This window comes from Crocodylus porosus, unplaced genomic scaffold (assembly GCF_001723895.1).
Source record: "Crocodylus porosus isolate Cpor-Errol unplaced genomic scaffold, CroPor_comp1, whole genome shotgun sequence".
In the NCBI taxonomy this organism is placed as follows: domain Eukaryota; kingdom Metazoa; phylum Chordata; order Crocodylia; family Crocodylidae; genus Crocodylus; species Crocodylus porosus.
In genome coordinates, this window is record NW_017728925.1 from 2,188,906 (window position 1) to 2,208,995 (window position 20,090).

General features: G+C 46.0%; 2 protein-coding genes across 7 annotated transcripts in view; one reads left to right on the forward strand and one right to left on the reverse strand.

Moving 5' to 3' along the window:
• Positions 1-12,472, forward strand: part of SLC31A1 (solute carrier family 31 member 1) — a 33,680-nt gene extending 21,208 nt beyond the window's left edge. For 5 of the 6 annotated variants that reach the window (XM_019540540.1, XM_019540539.1, XM_019540538.1 and 2 more), the window contains 5 exons: positions 4,790-4,972; positions 5,817-5,819; positions 6,980-7,052; positions 7,445-7,613; positions 8,872-12,472. In XM_019540540.1, coding sequence (XP_019396085.1) covers positions 4,835-4,972; positions 5,817-5,819; positions 6,980-7,052; positions 7,445-7,613; positions 8,872-9,073 — 585 coding nt within the window. In that variant the 5' untranslated portion in view covers positions 4,790-4,834 and the 3' untranslated portion in view covers positions 9,074-12,472. The remainder of the gene's footprint in view (positions 1-4,789; positions 4,973-5,816; positions 5,820-6,979; positions 7,053-7,444; positions 7,614-8,871) is intronic. The other variant, XM_019540543.1, reaches the window with a different exon arrangement.
• A 3,291-nt stretch (positions 12,473-15,763) lies between these two features.
• Positions 15,764-20,090, reverse strand: part of CDC26 (cell division cycle 26) — a 7,223-nt gene continuing 2,896 nt past the window's right edge. The window contains exon 2 of the mRNA XM_019540546.1: positions 15,764-15,980. Coding sequence (XP_019396091.1) covers positions 15,807-15,980 — 174 coding nt within the window. The 3' untranslated portion in view covers positions 15,764-15,806. The remainder of the gene's footprint in view (positions 15,981-20,090) is intronic.

A 20,090-nucleotide genomic window follows, 5' to 3' on the forward strand; every position in this document is an offset into this window, starting at 1 on the left:
CCAACATGGCTCATAGCATCAGAGACCTTGAACATATAAATGCTTCTCTGGATGCAGAGGAAATAACCAAAGTATAACAGAAACCTGATCAGTGTTTTGTGACATTCCCCTTTTACTGGGCAGTAGCAATGGAAGTGGTTGTGTTGTTTTGTTGTGTTTTATTCCTTTTAATTGCTGGAATGTGAAAGGGTAGAGCACTCTATTGTGTGTTGCTTTCTTAAGTGCCGTGGGAGTTGAGGATTTGTATATCACTTCTACAGGTATTTGTTTAAATGGGGTTTTATTGTACTGTCACATGCTGCTGCAAGAGCGTGTTTCCCCCTTATGCATGATATGAGGGGGGCTTCACTTTGATCAGCTGGCACCTTAGACCAAACAAAATAACACTTCCTCTTTGGCGTGGGTAGCTTGCCCAGTTCAAGCTTTCCAGAAGAACTGGAGTGTATCTTGGCCAAGAATTGTGGCTGCCACGGGAGAGCTTAGGCCAAGGAGAAGACTAAACAATGGGCCCAATTGTTGGGCAGTGATTTGTGCTAGCTATCTCCAGAGATAAACCGCTGTAGATTATATAGAGTATATCAAGGGTGTTTTTTTTTAAAGTTCTTAAAGTGCTTTGCTCATGTGAATGTACCCTTGTAACTCCCTTGGGAAGAAGGAAGCCTCTGAGTCCCTTGCTGTGTGGCTGGGGTTTGGCTTGCATCCCCTTGAAAAAGACCTCCTTGAAAGAAGTCCGGGGATGGTCAAGGAGTGTGTTGGCATCTTCAAACGCACTGGCCTACCCATGTTTTTCTGTCATGGTCCTCCCTTCTATTTTTTCTAATTGATTTATTGAAAATAAAGACAACAGCTGCTGTAGAGAGAGCTAGGCCTGGAAGTGACCCTTGAAGCCTTCCCCAATAGAAGGGATATTCCCTCTTTATCCGTTCTAGCCCCTTCCATATTTTGCTTCTTGACTCAGTAAGTTACTGTGTAGATGAACCTTTGTGGGCACATGCCTGCTGGAGGTGCCATGTATGTGGAGGTGAGCCTATCCGGGTGTACAAGTGCCAGTTGGAGGGCTCTCCAGGTAGGTCATGTAGGAATTTCTCTCCTTTCCTCACTGAGTTTAAGTGCAGAGTGGGCTGCAATGCAGTCTGGAGAGCAAAGTGCCCATTCAGGCAAAAATACCTGCAGCCTAAGTGCTGGGTGTGCACTGAACCTATTTAAAGCTTTTGCCATAATATGAAGCAGTGTGTGTTTTTTTGGGGGGGGTTTTGTAGTTGTAGACACTGGTCTGTTGTTAAAATTCATGACCCTGGCTTCAGGCTACACAGCTCCCTGCAGGCTGGCAGCCTGTCGCTCAGGCTTGCTTTTGCTGGCTGTAAGACTTGTAAAATAGCTGTTTCAGAGACGAAGCCCCATTCATTTACTACTGCTGCTGCCTCAGATACCCTGCTCCAGGCACAGGCTGGGGAGTGGGAACACACTGTTAGAACGCAGATCTTTCCCTGGTCAGTACTTGCATCTAAGGCCAAGTTTCCTGCTGTGGTGTCAGAAGGAGGGGGCAGCATTTTTAAACACTGATTTTCCTGTGTATTGATTCTCTTTGCATGAGCTGCCTCTTTGGTTGCTAATTAAAAGGCAATTTCCACTTATGATAAACACCTTTATAAGGCACTCATGAAATATCTTTCTACATTTGCCAACTGCAGTAGAGAAAATTTGGGTTTGGTATGTGGGGGTTGGTATTGGGAACGATGATTCTTGGGGCTTTGTTTTTTGGGCATAGAAGTGCAGCTTTTGTGAGCATTACCAGGTTCAATCTTGCCAGCTTTGTCCTAAACCAGAACAGCACAAAAAACTAGGCCCCATCCTCCCTTCCTTTCATCTTTGAACCTGAGACTATTTCACTTGCATTGCTAGGGAGACTACATTTTTTGTGTGTGCTTATAAATCTGAATGTCACTCACAGCTCTCCAAGTGGAATTCCTACCCGGCAAACCGAGATATGCCAGAGACTCCTTGGAGTCCACTGGGGAATTTGCTGTTTCACTTGCATATAAATAAGATGATGAGACTGTGGAGATGAGTTACAAAACAAGCCCTTACAGAAATGACTTTTGATTTGCACAGTGCTATCTCTGGAGGGTCTGTTGTGTCCAGACAAGAGCCGTTATATCCATCAACAGGAGGACGGTATGGCATTTAGTGGATTTTTCCTTATGTTCCTCAGTAATGTAAGGAGAGGAGGAGAAATGGCCCTAAATCTCCATACTCTGGAAATATTGCTCCATTCTCTCACAAGCTCTGAGCTCACCCCTGGCCTTGCCAGTGGTTTCTGGTGCATGTATTAAGCACTCCCCATCCCTTTGCAACTACTTACGTGTGTGTTTGTGCATGTGAGTAGAATTCAGGATAACCTGCAAAGCCATCCTCTGTTCTAAAGTTATTTAGCTTGTCCTTGGAGCAAAGAAGAGACTCCAAGTTTCCTGACCTCCTCTTCCCCCCGCCAAGGGATGTACATAGCACTGTGATACTATCCAGTGGCCCAGATTGTCCTGCTGTGCCCAGGCAGCCCATCTGATTATATAATCTACAAGGCTGTTTAGTTGTTCAGATGAATAGGTGAAGATTTGAGGTATGCTGGCCGTGTGTTTCTTTTGGCAGTGTGAGAACTTAAGTCCTCAGTTCTAGCTCTGAAGGTTTGGATCTCTTTAGAAGTAGTACGTGCACGGAGAAGATGCAACATGTGATTGTTCAAATGCTTTGAACAAACAAAACCCGCAAAATGTTCACTCTGCGGGGCAACCACGAGGCCAGGTCTGGCTGTTTGCAATAACTTACTTTCACTAATTCACTCTGGTTCTGATCATTCCTGCTTGGCCCTGCACTTCTTAAGCAAAATGCTTGGCCATAAAAAGTTTTCCCTGGGAACACGGAAAGAGAATAATTGCTCTTCTAGCCACTGCTCGTCTGTTGGGTGGAATCGCTGTAAAGAAAGCTACTGATCCCTTTTGTAGTGGAGTAAAGTGCTGTGCGCTGAGTGTCCTCACAGAGCTTATGCCCATGAGCATGCTGTCAGAGTGCCCCTTCTCCCTGCACTCCGACTTCTCTGTAGAGACAAGCCCTTAATTATTTCATCAACTTCAGAGTTTGCTCAGCAGTGCACCCCTTTTCCCCGCATACATGCTGCACCTCCTCATTCTTGGAAGGAGACCTAGCTTCCTTGTCTGCTTCTGCCTCACTGATTTCTTCCATTTCCTTTTAAATCTTCCCAGAACCTTTAATTCCTTTCTGCCTGTTTAATTCCCTGAAGATTTTAAAGCTTGCCTGGTGGGACAGGCATCTCTTAGGAATACTTGATACCCTGATGTACTTTGTTCATGTATTGATCAAGCTCCATCTTAAAAGTAATGAGGAATTTTGCCTTCTGCTGCTCCTACCTGCAGAATGGTCCCAAATCTCACTGCTCTGAGAGTCAGGAATTGTTTTCAAATTTCCAGTCTAGATTTATCCACAGGCGGTTTATTCCCATTTGCTGTGTGCCCACATTGTCTTTTAGCTTTAAATAGCTTGATTCCCAACCAGGTATTCTTTTTCTCTTTTCCTCTCCTCCCAGTATTTATAGCAAGCAAACCTGTCATTAGCTGAACTAGCCAAGCTCTTCAAATCATTCCTCATCAAGTAAGCCCATAAGATAAGCCCCTGTTCAGCCTTGCAGCTCTTCGGTGCACCTATTTCAGTTTGAACTTTTCTCTTTCTTTGAATATAGATGACCAGAGCTGTACAGTGCTCCACACACAGCAGTGCCAGTGCCTGGTACAATGACATCAGTACTTTCCTGCGTCTGTGTAATTGCCTTGTTTGATGCATCCCAGGGTTTACATTTGTATTTTTTTTATGGCGGCACAACATTGGCAACTCATAGTCCATAATCGACTAATACTTCTAGGTCCTTCTCGTTAACCATTTTCCAACAGTAAGCTATCAAAGTTGCTTATTAATTTCATCATGGGTTCTGATGGGATGAAAAGGTCATGCTAAACAGGTGACTTTTCAGGGAGTATTTATTCTACCTTTGAACTTGCCTTAATATAATCGATTTGCAGTAATCTGATTAAATGGGTTTAGACCTGCAGACATGTTTGCTTTCCTCTCATGTCTAATGCAGTTAGAGGGGAGATGTAAAGACTTAAAGTTGTTAGAAACCAGACTAGATTGCCAGGGGCTCCTCTAGACCTTTCCACCAGCTGTAGCTCTGCATCATGCTAATGTGATTTCTTTTTTAGATAGAGCTGATCATAATTAAATACAGAGCTGCACATTAGGAGAAATATCCCAAGTCTGATCCTTGGGTAGATGCAATTAAGATGGGGTTTGGGAGCAATTAGACTGTGAAGCAACAAAAGACAAGTTTTTACCTTTTGGATGTCTAGACTTGTGCGAAGACTTTTCACTCAATGGCTTAAAATTGCACCTGTAAGTTGGATTGAAAGCTTTAGGGTAAGGATCGTTTGTGCTTTGCATCCACTTGTGCAGTACAGAAATAGTAACCCAAAGAGAACACATTGATTAACCCAAAGAGAACTTCTGAATGCTGCATTTGCTCTGAGCTCCATGTAGCGAGTATGAAGGAGGATCCCAGACGGCAATCCATAGCTATAGGACAGGGCTCTCCAGGATGCAGCCTTTCTGGTAGGAGGGATGGTGGGAGCCAGACTTCATTGTGTGCTGTAGAAACTGTCTCCTGTTTGTGAAAGTGTTTTTTGTGACCCTTGCCCTAATGTCCACTTTTCCTTCTTTCTCTAAGGCTCCCATTATCCCACATGCCATTTTTGATACCTCTGCAGTGAAGATGTCTCTCGGTCACCACGCAGATCACATGAACCATACAATGAGCAGCGCCACGCCATCCTCTGTGCATCCGCCAGAACATAATCACCCTACGACATCACCAGAACACAATCATGAAGGAGGAATGATGATGATGATGGTGAGTGAAGTCCAGAAAGTTAGACATTGTCCAGAGCTTAGCTTAAACGCTATTCCCAAAACCCTTTACCTTCCTGAACGTTTGGGGCTTTTACAATGAAGTAAAAAAAGAGTTTTATAAGACTACTTTATTAATGTTTAATTCAGGGAGAATATAACTTGGGAACTCTAAAACCATCCATTCAGTAGCTTAGGTCACTTCCCAAGTGGTGTTTGTCTACAAGAGTCCTTTCAAATTCTGCTAGCCACAAATGTACCATTTTAATTTCACTGGCAGCTGTTGACATAACTGAAAATCCTTTAATTTGGAGAGATGACAGGTAGCTTTCCCAAAGAATAACTTGCAGCATGAAGTGTGTTTGATGGAGCCCATTGCTCCATTGCAAAATGGGCTTTCGTTGCAGAAAGTCAGGGAGCCTTCCTGCTGGCATCAGCACTGTTTGGAAGCAGCAGGCTTGTGTGATAGCCAGAAGGATTCTGGAAGGGCTGTGCAAGCTGCTTGCTGTGGTATCTCCTCTGCACTCATTTGAACCAAAGAACCTGTGTCCTTTCTTTCTTTGGATTTTCCTGTAGGAAAGGGAAGAGCTAGGATTCATTTGCACTGTTATTGAAAATGTTAACTTCCTCTGTAGGGAACACATACTGAAATGAATTTGGAAAGGATCTAAGTTACGCTGAATTCAAAGTACCCTGCCACTCTCCCCAGCCACATTCCTGAAAGGACCAGTGCCCTGAACATAGACAGCATCATACTGAATATGTAGTTTCTTGGTAGGTGCTAATTTGGGCATCTTTCCCTGTGCCACTTTGTCAATGGGGAAAAAAGGCAGGCCTTCTGCCAACAGATGGTTGTAGGACCTTCTCCTCTAAAGCATCCAGGCTTTGTGGTAGGAAGATTGAGAGGCTGCAGCTTCTCCTTGTGTCCATTGGCTAGTTGAAGTTAAGCACCTTAAAGAAGTTTGGGAGAGGGGAGGAAGGAACCAGATTGGTTTATTATAGATTCCATGCAAAATTGGTAAACTGTCTCTAGTCTCTTAAAAGACTTAAGTGTATAAATGTGTGTGAACTAGTTAGGGAGACTTATCTGGATTGCATGTAAACAGCACAACAATAGCTGGGTTCCTTGGAAACAGGTTCTAAAGCTTTGGTAAATCAGTGCTTGCTGTGTTGACCCAGTAGGAAACCTTTTAGTTAGGATATATTGCTACTAAAAGCGCTGGGCTGTGAGCTAGTTGGGAAGGAAGGTAACCTAATAAATTCAGAGCTCTGAAATGTACAGGTCAACTGCAGTCTGCTTTGTGAGTCACCAACAGCCATTTTTGTCTCAAGTTTTACAAACTTTTCTTTCTCCCTCCTTCCCTTAAATCAACAGAAAATAGTTCTTAGTGCATATATAGGCTTGGAATGGACAGTGGCTGCACAACAAAGACTAAGTGTCCCTATGAAAGGGCCCATCTTTGTCTTAACTTTGAACAGAAAACGTGCCCAGTATTTTTAAAATCCTGTTACAGCTGTGACTTTTCTCTTGAGATGCTTAAAGGAATTTGAATATAGTTTAGTTGTGAAATGGCTTCAGTTTCTATACTCTCTAAATGGGCACTATTCGGCATCTGCTATGTCAAATTTTTTTGCTTCCTGCTGACTTGTCACCCATGCTGTTTCCTTGTGACTGCCACTTCACATTATCATCGGATGGCCTCATACTCATTCTGCTTTCCTCATCCCTCAGGACACTGGGTAGATTTGTAGAGATCTGAAATGAATTTGTGCCAAAAGGAAATTATCCTTGTTACACTAGGCTTGCTATAGTGTTTCAACTCTGTACTTGGTGACTGAGCAGAAGAAGCTTGCTCTGAGCTTGGCTTTAGCCATGCCAACATCATATAACAGTCCTTTGCTTAAAATTTTGTAAGTCTTGTTGTAGGGTGTGTATTTAAGCCTTGCCTCTTCCCCTTTTTTGCTCAGAGATCCTTGTTTATGTTTTAAATGACCTTTCTGTCTTGGACAGGATATGACTTTCCACTTCAGCTATAAGAATGTGCCTCTCCTGTTTTCTGGACTTGTGATCAATACACCTGGAGGTCAGTAGTGCGGTCTCAGATAAGAGGCTGACTTGTTGCTCTTGCCCCAACCAAAGCAAAAGTAACACATTTCATATGGATGAAGGTTCTTCCAGTAGCCAGACATGGACTACTAAGTGTATTTTAAGTTAGAGCAAAGAGGGTGAAAGTGGAGAGACTTTCATGTTCTGTTATTGCATCAGCCTTGATAAGAAATGGGGTGCTAATACTGGGGGGGTGTTATATGTCAGGTTCCATGTTGTTTTAGGATGAATCAAACCCTTACACACACAGGCAGCCTCTTGTCTATGCAATGGGAGCTGTCCATTGGATTGGAAGGTGTCTTTCTGAAGCAAAGCAAATGACTTATGCACAAATTTGATAACTTGACTTCATTCTTTCTCCACTGTCAGAAATGGCTGGTGCTTTTGTGGCTGTCTTCTTCCTAGCCATGTTTTATGAGGGTCTCAAGATAGCTCGAGAGTGCCTGCTTCGTAAGTCGCAGGTCAGCATTCGCTACAATTCCATGCCTGTCCCAGGACCAAACGGCACCATCTTGATGGAGACCCACAAAACAGTTGGGTAAGAATCTGCCTTCTTTCTAAGACAAATAGCATGCTTCTCAGCAGACAAGTATGGAAAAGACTAAGACAGAAAATTCAATGTGGACACAATTTCCTCTTGAAGGCTTACATAGTGCACATCTTTCTGAAGGACACCAAAGAACCTGTACCGTCAGGGATTACCCAGTTATCCTGTTAGGGTTGGGGAAGAGGGAATGGAGGAGCCACTCTGTACCAATCATGAGGGCTTTATAAAAGTGTGTGCGTTGGAGAGAGGGGCAGGGGGAAACAGGCAGGGGAATAACAGAAAGGAATTGGAAGAGGGAAGTGTGCATGTAATTACCAGGCTCCCTGCCCTGCTGCCCTTCCCCGGGGCCTCTGTAGCCCACTGTGTGCAATCCATTCCACTGTGGCAGGGCTGCATGGGGATCTGCTTGCTGCTGTGAGCTCTGTGCTGCCCTGGTGAGGCATCCCTGTGTGTGCAGGAGGAGTGGGGGCAGCAGTGCAGGGTTGTGCCCTTCACTGCCGTCATGTGCGCAGAGGACAGATTCCCAGGATGGTGTGAACCTTGCAGCTGCAACCAGCTTTCCTGCATAGCCCTTTTCTGCCCTGCAGCACTAGGTTGCACCCACTAGGCTGTGAAGGCCTGTGGGGAGGGCAGCAAGGCAGGAACCTGAGCCCGCAGTGCGCACCTGCACCTGCTTTGCACACAGGTATGGGGAGCATGGGTCCCCCTGGTTGTGCACACAGTGACGGGGAGCTTCCCTGCCCCACCCAAGCCTGCAGCAATCAGCAGCGGGGCAGCTGGACTTTGCTCTGCTGCAGCAACTGCCGTCGCTGCCTCCTGCTAGGGTGGGGGCTGTGTCCCTGGCCCCGTAGCCCTGGCAGCTGGGGTTCCCCTCCAGCAGAGCTGGGGGAGCAGGGGCCATAAGTGGGGGGCAAGGGGCACCAGCAGGGCTGTGCACAGTGGTGGGGGAGGGCTTTCATTTTAATCACAGACTGGGGGGGGTTTTGTCAGAGAACTTGCAATTTAATTATTTTTATTTTTTGGTCAGGGAAAACCAGGATCCCTGCTGATGAATACTTTTGTGTAGCTGATTTCCTGGGAGAAGCTGCAGTTGTCCGTTTGTGGGAGAGGGTGGAATCTGTGTCTTTTTTTTTTTCCCCACCTCTCTTCATGCCCACTCTATGGGCTACCTTCTCTCTGGCAGGGACCCTGCATTCCCCATACTATAGCTCTTGGTTGCTGACTGCTCTCCCTTTCTGTGATTCTTCAGACAACAGATGCTGAGCTTCCCTCACCTGCTGCAAACCGTGCTACACATCATCCAGGTGGTGGTCAGTTATTTCCTCATGTTGATATTCATGACCTACAATGGATACCTCTGCATAGCTGTGGCAGCAGGAGCAGGAACTGGCTACTTTTTCTTCAGCTGGAAAAAAGCTGTGGTTGTGGATATCACTGAGCACTGCCATTAATGCTGCACACGTCAAGAACCTCTCTGCCCTTCTGCTGACTCTAACTCTAGCCATTCAGAGAACGAGGATCATTCTCAAACTGACTGAAAACCAATGTACATCAATACAATCAATGTGGGTTTTACCACCAACTTCCTACCTGGGACAGTGCCTGGCACATGGGGATTCCTTGCATTGGGGAACAGTGCCACCCCTTTCTCACATGGTAGCCTGGTACCTGGGCCAGGCAGACCAGCTTTCAGGTGATTTATTTTTAGATTCTATCCCAATTTGAAACAAAGTTGGCACACAGAACTGTGCAAAGTTATTCCAATGCCCTTTTAGAACGATGTATTTTTAACCAGGAAATGGCCAGCAACAAGATTTTTATGAATGGAAGATAAACATTGAATTAGATGATAGAGGTGATATGTGAAAATAACATTCATTTTTATTTTTTTTTAATAATTGGTACTTAGTGCAAAGGAGGAGGGTGTCAGGGGTCTGAACCAATAACACTTTCTGGGACTCAATCCTGGAAACAGTGCTCTGCATCATGTTGGGAAAGGGCAGGCCCTACTGACTCACGGGCCCAAGTGTGCCCTGAGAAACGTGCTCTGAAGCAGGTACGGTGTAGCCATATACCCCTGCACCAGACTGAGAGCATTTTCCAAGCCTGTTGGAGGGTGTTCAGCGTTGATACTTTGCTGACTTATCCGGAAGACTCCAACCAGCAACATTTCAGTTTGGCCATTTCCCATTTACTGATCACAGAAGAGTACTCAGTTGGCATAGGTCAGTAGTCTCTCACTCGGGTAGCAGGGAGAGATTTTAAGTAACCATGGAACTGATGCCAACTTTGTCCTGATTGGCAGTTGTGCTTAGACCCCCATTTATCATTCAGTGAAAATTGTTGGTGAAACACCACAGCCAAATGATAACTTTTGACATTATTTCGTAAAAACCAAGTGATGCCAACAGGGTTTTTAGGGGTTAAAATATCCAGAGAAAAGGCGATTCCTTGGCTGGGCTGGGAGATTAAAGAACCAGACTTCTATGAGAGAATGGGGAGTGGGGGTCCAATAGCTCCTTTTGAGGAGGGAGAGGACTATAAGGCCAATAAAAAGTCATCCAGCCCCTAAGGACTTCTCTTTTCTGTAATCCCCAAATCTTAGACTTTCTCAACGTGGCTGTGTCAAGGCAGCAAGTGTCAATGCCAGTGACAGAGCTGCTTAACAATGTAGCAGAGAACTTTCTAGCTTGTGCTAGGAGCCAAACAGATCTTACAGGGAAAGTGGGTTCAGTTCCTGGATGCAGAGCCCTACCACGGAACGCCTGAGGTGCTGTAGGGAGTAGCATTAATTCTGCTTCTGGTACTAGGGGAGGCTGTGCTGTTCAATGTGCCATCTTTCCAATGAGAGGTAAAACTGAGGTCCTGATTTGATGTTAAAGATTGTCCAGCCTTTTTTAGAAGAGAGTGGGCATTAACTGGACGGAGCATGCCAGCCTATTCTGACTGGAGAAAAACTGTTCAGCCTCCCCAAAACCCTCTGTGGTTTAATTGGTAACCTCATCCCTTACTTTTTCTTATGCCTTGTAAGGTGTGAAATGGCAGCTGTGAGGCTCTTACCAGGATCCCTGTATACCATTGATCTCAAATTTTGGCCTGAAAACAGTTTTTTGGCTCTGAGAGCTCTTCCTTGTAGGTACCTGGCTTTGGGAAGGTGGACTTGGGTCTTTTCCAGAGGTTGACATGGATGGGAAAGCTGGAGAATTGGTTCTGTATAGAGTTGGTTGACAAATTTATAAGGTGCTTTGTGATGAAAGATGCTACCAAATGCCAATTAGAGTTCCCACACCTGACATGAAGGACAGGGCTGCTTGTTTTCATAATCCAGAGGATTTGCCCTTGCAGCTATGTTGAGGGGTAGGGCAGTGCTGTTATCCCTGTTGCATAGAAGGGGATCTGAGACACTAAATAACCTGAACAAGGCCACAGTCAGTCTGTGGAGCAGGTAACTGAACTCTTGTCTTCAGTCCCAGGTTAGTAGCCACACCACTAGATGACCCTTTTTGTCGCTGTTTCTGTAAGATGTCCTGTGTTGGAAGCCAGCTAGTTGTTGGGTATCTGACTTGGAAATTAGTTCCCAGAGCTCTGGAGAAAGCTGCAGTACTGGGGAGTGTTCCTGATTGCTGGGAGGAAGACCAAGTGTGGAGTCTCTGGAGTCCTGGTCTTTATTCTTTCCTTGAGAACCAATCTCTTCTGCCTGCTGCTCTCCCAGTGTAACTTGCCTCCCTACAGGTGCTTCTCCACTCCCTCTGGCTGGCAGATGGCAAGGGGAGACTTTTTTATTGGGAGCAGAGGCTTGGGGTAGAAAAGCCAGCTCAGAGCTGGCAGTGCCTCCGGCATGTGAGGTGGATCATAAAGGATGTTCTGCTGCTAGTCAGGCCCAGGTAGGGATCTGAAGAAAAGAGGTAATAACTAAAGATCCCTCATGCATGTGATTGTCACCTGCTCTCTCAATACTCTTGACTGCAGCCCTATTCCCTTGGCACTTAACCAGCTGAGAGTTCTTCACCATCCGCACTGGATTTTCCAGCTGGAATCCTTTCACATCACTTACATGCTTCACAAATTGTCTAATCATAGCCAGGACCTTTTATCACTAGATTCCACTTGTGAAAAGGGCTACCTATTACCTCTGTGGTTTTCTTCGAGCCATAACTGGGCTCCATGTTTTTTTTTCCTTTGTCATCGTGTGCTAATTAAAAACAGTGGTCTGTTTATAGAGTCAGCTGAAAAGGGCACGTACAGCTGGTGTATCAAGGGGGGACGGATGTATTACAGTGTTCCCTGACTAGGCTGCTGCTCAGTTGGCCAGTTGTCTGGCGAAGTACATCTGCCCTCGTGGCAACTTCTAATGACAGCTGGCTGGAGTTTTTTGACAGGTGTATTTGAGGCAGTCCTGTTGCTAATTCGCAGCTTTTCTTTGTGCGGGGTTGGAAGGGAGGTAAGAACCCAGCGATTACTAAAATTTTAACTTGCGCTCAAATGAAACGTGTATGCAATATGCAAAGAATGTGTGATGTCCTAGATCTAAGTGTTTTTAGTTTTCAAACAAGTTCATCTCTTGATTGCAACCTTGGAAGAATTGCACAAAGCATTCAGGCTCTACTGATCCACCACAAAGAAACTGGCTTTTGCTATTTTATCCAAGTGCCTTTTTAGGAATCAATTGTGCTAGTGCCTTTTTAGTTTGATCTCTAGCTGATTCCAGCTGTACTTCAGGATGTATGGTTTTGGCTACAGTGGACCATTTAATTTGCCTTTTATTGTTTGTGAAGTCAACTTGTTCAATGCTGGTGCATGTATCAAGATCCTCCTGTATATAATTAGCGAATAAAGTAGACTGCATTTTACTGTGATGGTTGTGTGTTTTGGAAACATTCTCCAGTGTTAGACAAAACAGCTGAAGGAACTAGAGCAGGAACTCCTAGGCTCCATCAACACTCAGTATGTGCCTCCAAAAGGAGCAACTGCCTAGCTTTAAGTGGCATAGGGAGCCAGTTGCTGGACTACTCAACCTGGCCATATCTCACCCCCCCACCCATTTGTGAATACGTTCTTTGTGGCCTACTCGTCATAACAATGCAGCGGAGACAGCAAGAATGTCAATGGAGGAAAAGCACAGCAACTTTTGGGGCACCTTAATTCTAATGCTGGTCATGAAAAATAGCCTCTGAAGCAGTTTGGATGCTGATAGTGGATCCTAGGGGAAATAGTTTGGTTCATTTAAGCTTTGTGGTGCATAGGGAGGGAATAATCAAGTTGAGAGACACAAGTTAAACACAACATCTTCTGATACCCACTTCTTAAGATGAAGGAAATCATAGGCACTACTACAGATAAGTGAGAGAATCCTTTTCTGTAGATTTGAGTCTAAGCACTAATACGCTTTAAAATATATGAAATTTGAGTGCTTCATGAGGGTGTAAGATAAGGCTAACGATACAGGTTGAGGTCAGCGGGGCAAGGAGTGCCTGAGATGCCTTCCTTCCAACCACCCCCCCCAACCAACCAAACAATTTTACATATATCTAGAGCTCAGACTATGACTTTGCTCCTCCTCCAACTGATCAGTTACTTAACTTTATGCCAACGGGTACCCAGACCCCAAAATTCCTTTGAGGTGGCTGTATTGAAAATGTGAGCTTGGCAGACAGATTATTCTGTCCATGCAGGCATGCTGTAACCAAGAAGGCTGTTTGCCAGCTGGCTTTTGCATGTTCTGGAGACTCCAGATGTCACGCTGTGCCCCCTGAACATCTCAGCAATGTGCAAATGTGAGAGGCTATTATACAACTAGATAGGTGTGTAACTACAGAGTAAGATGCAGACTAATAAGTATGCAGGAGAAGAAGGTACCAGGTAGCAAGGACAACGCTACATGCTGTTGCCTTAATCGGATGTGGTAGTGAAGAGGGGGGGTGCTGAGGAAGTCTTCCATATGTTTGCGGTAACTTTGACCATCATGTAATAAACTAAATTAAGATCTTGGAATAATGTTTGAGATTTCCCTCACCAGCTATCAGTGACTATATGCTCTGAACATTTCAAAGTACAAAATCAGTCATCATTTCACTCCAATAAAATATAATGGATAGGGGAAGAAGTACTTAGGACCATGTACCAATAGTGTGAAGAGGCAGTTGGTGCAGGAGTCAAGACATAAGGTCTGTTCCTGACCCTCCTATGTGGCTATCACAAGTCATTTCACTTATCTTGGCCTCAGTTTCCTGGACAGTACTATGGGGCTAGGGATGAAGCATACTACATAAAGAATCTGCTATCAACACATATGCTTGCAGTTGCTATGCTGCTGTGACCATGTGTTAACTACAACTCCAACTATAACAATTCATTTCTCTGTTAATAAAAAATAGATAAAGCTGTCTCAGGCTTCCAGCACTCTAGAAATAAGAAAACAAAGCACTTAGATAGATACACACCAGTTCCCCATTAATTCTGTCCTGTTTATGTAAATAACCCAAAATACCTGCAACAGACTCACTGCATTCTGCCTCTGCAGACAGATTCTGTGCTATAGTTTTTCACATTTTTGTTAAAGCAGAACTCTTATTTAGATAAGTCACCTGAACAAGAGAGGCTGTATTTCATGGTGTATAAGTCGAGTTTTGAAGCCCAATTTTTAACTCTTCAGCCTTGACTTATACACTGTATCACCATCCCCTGCCAGCAGCACTGTGGTCTACACCTGCATGCCCCTCACTGTAGGCTGGGCACACAGGGAGCGGTGCTGGGCTTGGTGCTCGTCTGGCAGCACCACTCAAAGGATGGGGACATACCAGCTGTGCACCAAGTCCCACCCTGCCCCCTGCAAGTAGTGCTGTGGCGCATGTCCACACGGAGGATGCTCAGGGGCCAGTATAAGTCAATCCCATATTTCTGATCCAAAAAGTTAGGTTGTCTTATACACCAGATCTATGAAATTCCTAACTTTTTGGATCAGAAAAATGGGATTGACTTGTACAGTGTCAACCTATACACTGTGAAATATGGTACATTCAGCTATCCCCTCAACCAAGTTCATTTTGTTCATGTACTAGACCTCCTCATCTGTCCATATGTCACCACTCCATCATGGATGCAGCAGTTACCCCTGACACTACAGATTTCTGTCTCAAACCTATACATTTACTGGGTTTGGTGGCCTCCTCACCACCCTGAAATACCTCTCCAAGACATTGGAAGTAACAGACCAGGTAAAAATATAGCATGAGCCCTTAATTTACTACTTCAGTGTTCCAATTGAAACTTAACCGTTAGAAGACAGAGTCTGCATCAGGATTTCCTGTACCCAATTTATTCTGCTGCCCTACTTGCACTGAAATACTGGTGGAGGAAGTGGGCTGGGAAAGAAATGTAGAGTCTTTCACTTCTAAGGCACCAGCTCACACTCCTCCAGCTCTGCAGCGATTTTAAGGCAGAGCTTTCTAGCAGCCTACGTAAATGAGGTCGGGAGGGGGCTGGTCTACTTTTAAATAGGTAAAAAGCCACCATTATAACCAGCTTTCTTAGGAGCACCTTGAGAAGGAAGCTTACTCTGCCACTGCTATGCCTTACCTATTGCAGGATAACCAAAGAACTTCAGTCACCTATACCTATATTCATGGAACTGTATTACTGACACTCCCCAGAGCTCCATTTCCTTCCACTCTATAAGCATTTGCACCTCTTGTTTGATCACAGATCCTTCTGCCTTGATTTTTAAGAACACTAAATTCTGCAATTTCAGAGGAGTTTGGCCTTCGTATGGTTTCTCACGGTGGCAGCACCTTCACTTGATCCCTAATACTTGTTCCCTGTCCATGAGGTCCAAAACATTCTCAGCAACTCCAACTCTGCTGCTTGCAGTTTTGATTCATCCTTACCTGCTTCATACACTTTTCTGATGCATAAAGAACTTCCTGTGTTTAAAAAAAAATATTTATTTAAAACAAAACAGCTAGCCAGGGGGGTTGCTGGAGGGAGGGTAACAAGTCAGATTAAAAACATGTCCAAAACCTGTTGGAAAAAGTAATACCTTCCCCTATAGAAGCATGAGACTCACTGGCATGCAGAGGCCAGTCCCAGCCATGGCTAGAGCTTCCCACCAGCAACATCTCTGCTCGCATTGTCTTGGGGTGATTATCCCATCAGCGTCCAATACTGAACTGTCTGGAATTCTTGTCTCTAGAACTCAAAACTTCCAAACTGGGAGGAACGGTTGTTGGGTTTGGGCTGAGGTTTGTAACCAATTCGGTCATTTATCATTTGTTCTCTGCTCTTGTGGTCATTGGTCAGTCCAATAGCTCCTTCATCATTTGTTCCTACTACATCCACATCTTCACGCTGCTTCTTGCGGCTCTGCAAAAAAGAATGACGACCCATGAAAACCAGGGCACTGGAAACGCAAAGACACTGTCAAGGAGAGAGCCTTTTTCAATTCTTATTGCTAACTCTAGAGGGAGCCCTGAAACTGTGAAACTAGGGAAATATTAGGCAAGCTGATTTCATTATAGACAAGCAGCTTGTCAACCTGTTCCTGTCGGGGGCAGGGGGTCGGACCTGATGATCTGTTTAGGTCCCTTCCAACCCTAACTACTATGATACTATGAACTGGACAACTTCACTGGGTTTTTTTGAATAGCTCTACAGCAGGGTTGTTACCCATACAGCACATGGGTCAGATAGTGTCCTGGGACTTCTTGCTGTGGCTGCAAGAGCCGCTGTGTCAGCGCAGTCGGCAGCTATTGGGGTAACATAAGGCTGTGGGAAGCAGCCAAATTTACCAACTGCCAAATTCACCATTTTCAATTGCTGCATTAACATCCCTGCCACTGGAGGAGGTAAGGCAGCAGTGTTAACATCTTGTATGCTGGCAGGAAATATAGCTTGCCTACTGATTTGAGTTGGACACCCCTGATCTACAATATGTTTGCCCCAAGTGTTAAAGCACAAGTCACAGCACTGAGGCACTTCACAGTCCATACCTAAACAAAGATACAAGTATCACTTCACAGGTTGAATACTACCAGCTATGTGGCAACGGCCTGCATAATAAGACAAATCTTGCAATCCACTAAAATGGCAGCTCTCATCCCCATAACATGTTCAGAAGTGAACCTACTCCCATCACAATGGCAACTGCTTCCAGAGTGGAGGAGGAAGACAAGTATATTCTGAACCAGAGCTGTCCAAACTGAGCATGGCTGGGGGTTACTTGTAGCAGCAGCAGCCCTTCTAGGACTCTCCCCCACTGATATGAGCTGTACCTGTGGCATGTGCCCCCCTCCACAGCATGGACTGTGCCAGCAGCATGCACACCCCCATCCAGGTTTTGCTCGTGGCATGTGGCCTCCTCATCACCCATACCCATGGTGCATGGACCTCTTGGCCTTTCCCTGCCACATGCCAGTGGGAAAGGTGGCCAACAGAGCCCACAGTCCATATTTTAACTATCCCCATACTGCCAGTGGGACAGCCCTGTTCTCAATTATGGGCTAGCACTGCAGTTAGGAATTTCAGTTATTTGAGTGTTACAATGCTACAAAGGCCTCTACAGCACTGCTAGAGCTCCATGATTCCCAACTAAGTAGTCTCTAGTCTGAGAAGCTCAGCTGGGATGTGTCAATGGGAGTGGATACAGCGAGGTGGAGTTTTAAACTTTGATAGTGTTGACTAGGGAGTCTGTTGTTGCGTCTTATTTTGTGGGTTGTTTATCTGCTGCTGTACACCACTATGAACATTTCTAGATAGAGCAGAATATACATCTAAACAACAAGTTTTCAATGCATGTCATGTGCGTGTCCCCACAGCTCTGATGATTTTAGAACTAAATTGAAATTCACAATCACTCTTTACCAACCTCCCCAAAATAGACAGAACCTCTCTGCATCCACCCACTCCCTTAGGAGAAGCCTGAGCAGCCAGGTAGGTTTCAGACTATTCCTCATGTGTGACAATATTGCTTCCAGAGGGAGCAGACTCCAATGTCTGTATTCTTATTGAGCATACAGGGCCCCATAGGTACCAAATTAGGTACTGTCAAGCCAGGTCTCTGTTTCTTTCTACCGCTAAATTAAAGTAAGGGTAAAAAGAAAAGTATCTCAGTGTAGCACCCAAAGTAGACAGATAAGAACATAAGAACTGCCATTTACTGGACCAGACCATAGGTCTGCCAAAGCCCACATTTCCTTTGTGTGTCCAATTGGCCTGTGTCACACTGATCTACCAGACCAGGAAGAAGGCTCTGGCCGGGGGCAGCCAGGCAAGTGTGGGGCTGTCTTCCTTTTGTTCTTCTGCTAGCATCTCCAGGCAGAATATCACCGATCAGTGTCTACAGCAGGGGTGTCCAACCTTTTTGAATGTGGGGCCGGACCATGAACTTTTTATCACTGAGTGGGCTGGTGAGCCATATTCAAAGACCTCACAGGAAGCAGTATCACATCAGGAAGTGATATTACGTGACCTTTGACACCAATGAAGTTGCAAGAAGTGACAACGAAATGGGTCTGGAAATGTGGTTTAAAATCCAAAATAAAAACAATATAAAAACAACAATGAAATAATACCAAACACTTGACTAAAATAAATACTTAGGTTACAGCAGCAAGCTACTTTGGCATTCCTCCCTTGTCAGCCTGGCAGCTTTGCAGGGAAAGGGGCCAGGCCTTGGGTGCTGCTAGGTGCCTCGGCCACATTTTGCCCAAACTCATCCTCCCAGACACTCACTGCTTGGAAAGAAACAGGCTGGAACCCCCTTCTGGCTGCCCTGGCCTAAGTTCCTCAGAGTTTTGCATCCTATTATTATTTTTTAAAGGTGGAGATGGCGGAGACCTCTCGCCCGTACCACAAAAGGCATCTGAGACAGAAGGGTGCCCGTTCTGCTGCCCTGGTGGCTGTGGACACTCACTTGGAGGGGGAGACAAAAGGTCAGGGATGCCCCTGGCTTCCCTGCATTGTTCTCTCACCTCCTCCATTTGAGCCCTCTCTAGTGCAACCTTGTATTAATTTTTATTTTTTACTTTTTGGGTCCCTGTGCCCCCTTGGCTGTGTCCGTACAGGCTGGGAGAGAGATGGCCTCCATCTGTGGTGTTTGGTGGTTCTGGGTCGGGGGTGCAGCTGCAAAGCAGCCGAGTTGGTGCAGGGCGGCCCGCGGCCCTATGTAGGCTGCTCAGGGGCAGCTGGAGGGGTTTAGTTTTCTCTTCCTGGATACAAGCCTGGCTCAGGTGCCCCTTGACTAGTGGCAGCTGGGAGGCTCCGGGGCTGGGGGCTGTTAGCCGGAGCCCAGCCGCCCAGGCCTTTCAGCGGCACGTGGCACTTTTGGCCTCATGGCTGCAAGAAGCAGCCAGGACTGGGAGCAGCCAGCAGGACAGGAGTGTGGCGGTCTCAAGACCCCCGGCCCCACCCGCAGCAGCCAGCTTCTGCCCTGGGCTGAGGCGAGGCCGCCGGAGGAAGCGGCGGCAGGTCCCCCCCGGGCTGTGCAGCACTGGGCTCTTCCACCCGGCTCTTCTCCAGCAATGGCAGCAGGCACCACAACCGCTGCCCCACATACCAGCACCGACGCCGGGTGGCCCTTCTGCAGCCGGGAGCCAGGTAACGCTGCGCCGCCCCTTGCAGGCTCGCCTGCCCTGCCGCCCTCCCTCCCCTCCCCGGCGGGTACAGGAGCCCCTGCTGCTCCGGCTGGGCTCATCCTGTCCCCAGTGCCACATGGCTACTCCTCTTCCCACACGCACTGCGCTGGCAATGTCAAGCTGATGCAGCATGTGTGGGAACCTTGTCCCTTCCCCAGCCCTTCAGCAGCCATTAGGAAGCTGCTGAGGGGCTGGGGGAGAGACGAGGGGTGGGAACAAAAGTAAACAGTGTTTACTTTCGTTTCTTGTGGCAACACCATGGGCCACAGAAAATGCCTTGGCGGGTCGCATGTTGGACAAGCCTGGTCTACAGGCTCCCTTCGCTCATTCAGGGGGCAGTGGGCACTGGCTGGTGCACACTGCTCCAGTGTCCTCTTCTGGCTCCTTTGTTATGAACTTGCGACCTCTCTCCCTCTCCTGCTTTTATCACAGAACCATAGAAAATTAGGGTTGGAAGGGACCTCAAGAGGTCATCTAGTCCAACCCCCTGCTCAAAGCAGGACCATCCCTATTTATATTATCCTTGCCAACGCTTTGTCTAACCAGGCCTAAACCTCCAAGGATAGAGTCCACAACCTCTCTGGATAACCTGTTCCAGTGTTTTATTACCCTCCCAGTGAGAAAGTTTTTCCTAGTATCTAACCTAAACTTCCCTTGCTGCATCTTGAGACCATTGCTCTTTGATTTGTTATCTCCCACCACTGACAACAGTCTAGTTCAGAGGTGGGCAATGATTTTGGCTAGAGGGCCACTTAATGACTTCTACTGAGCCGTCAAGGGCTGCACACCTAAAACCTTTTAGAAGATATAATGTTAACAAATTATAAATAAAAAACAAAAT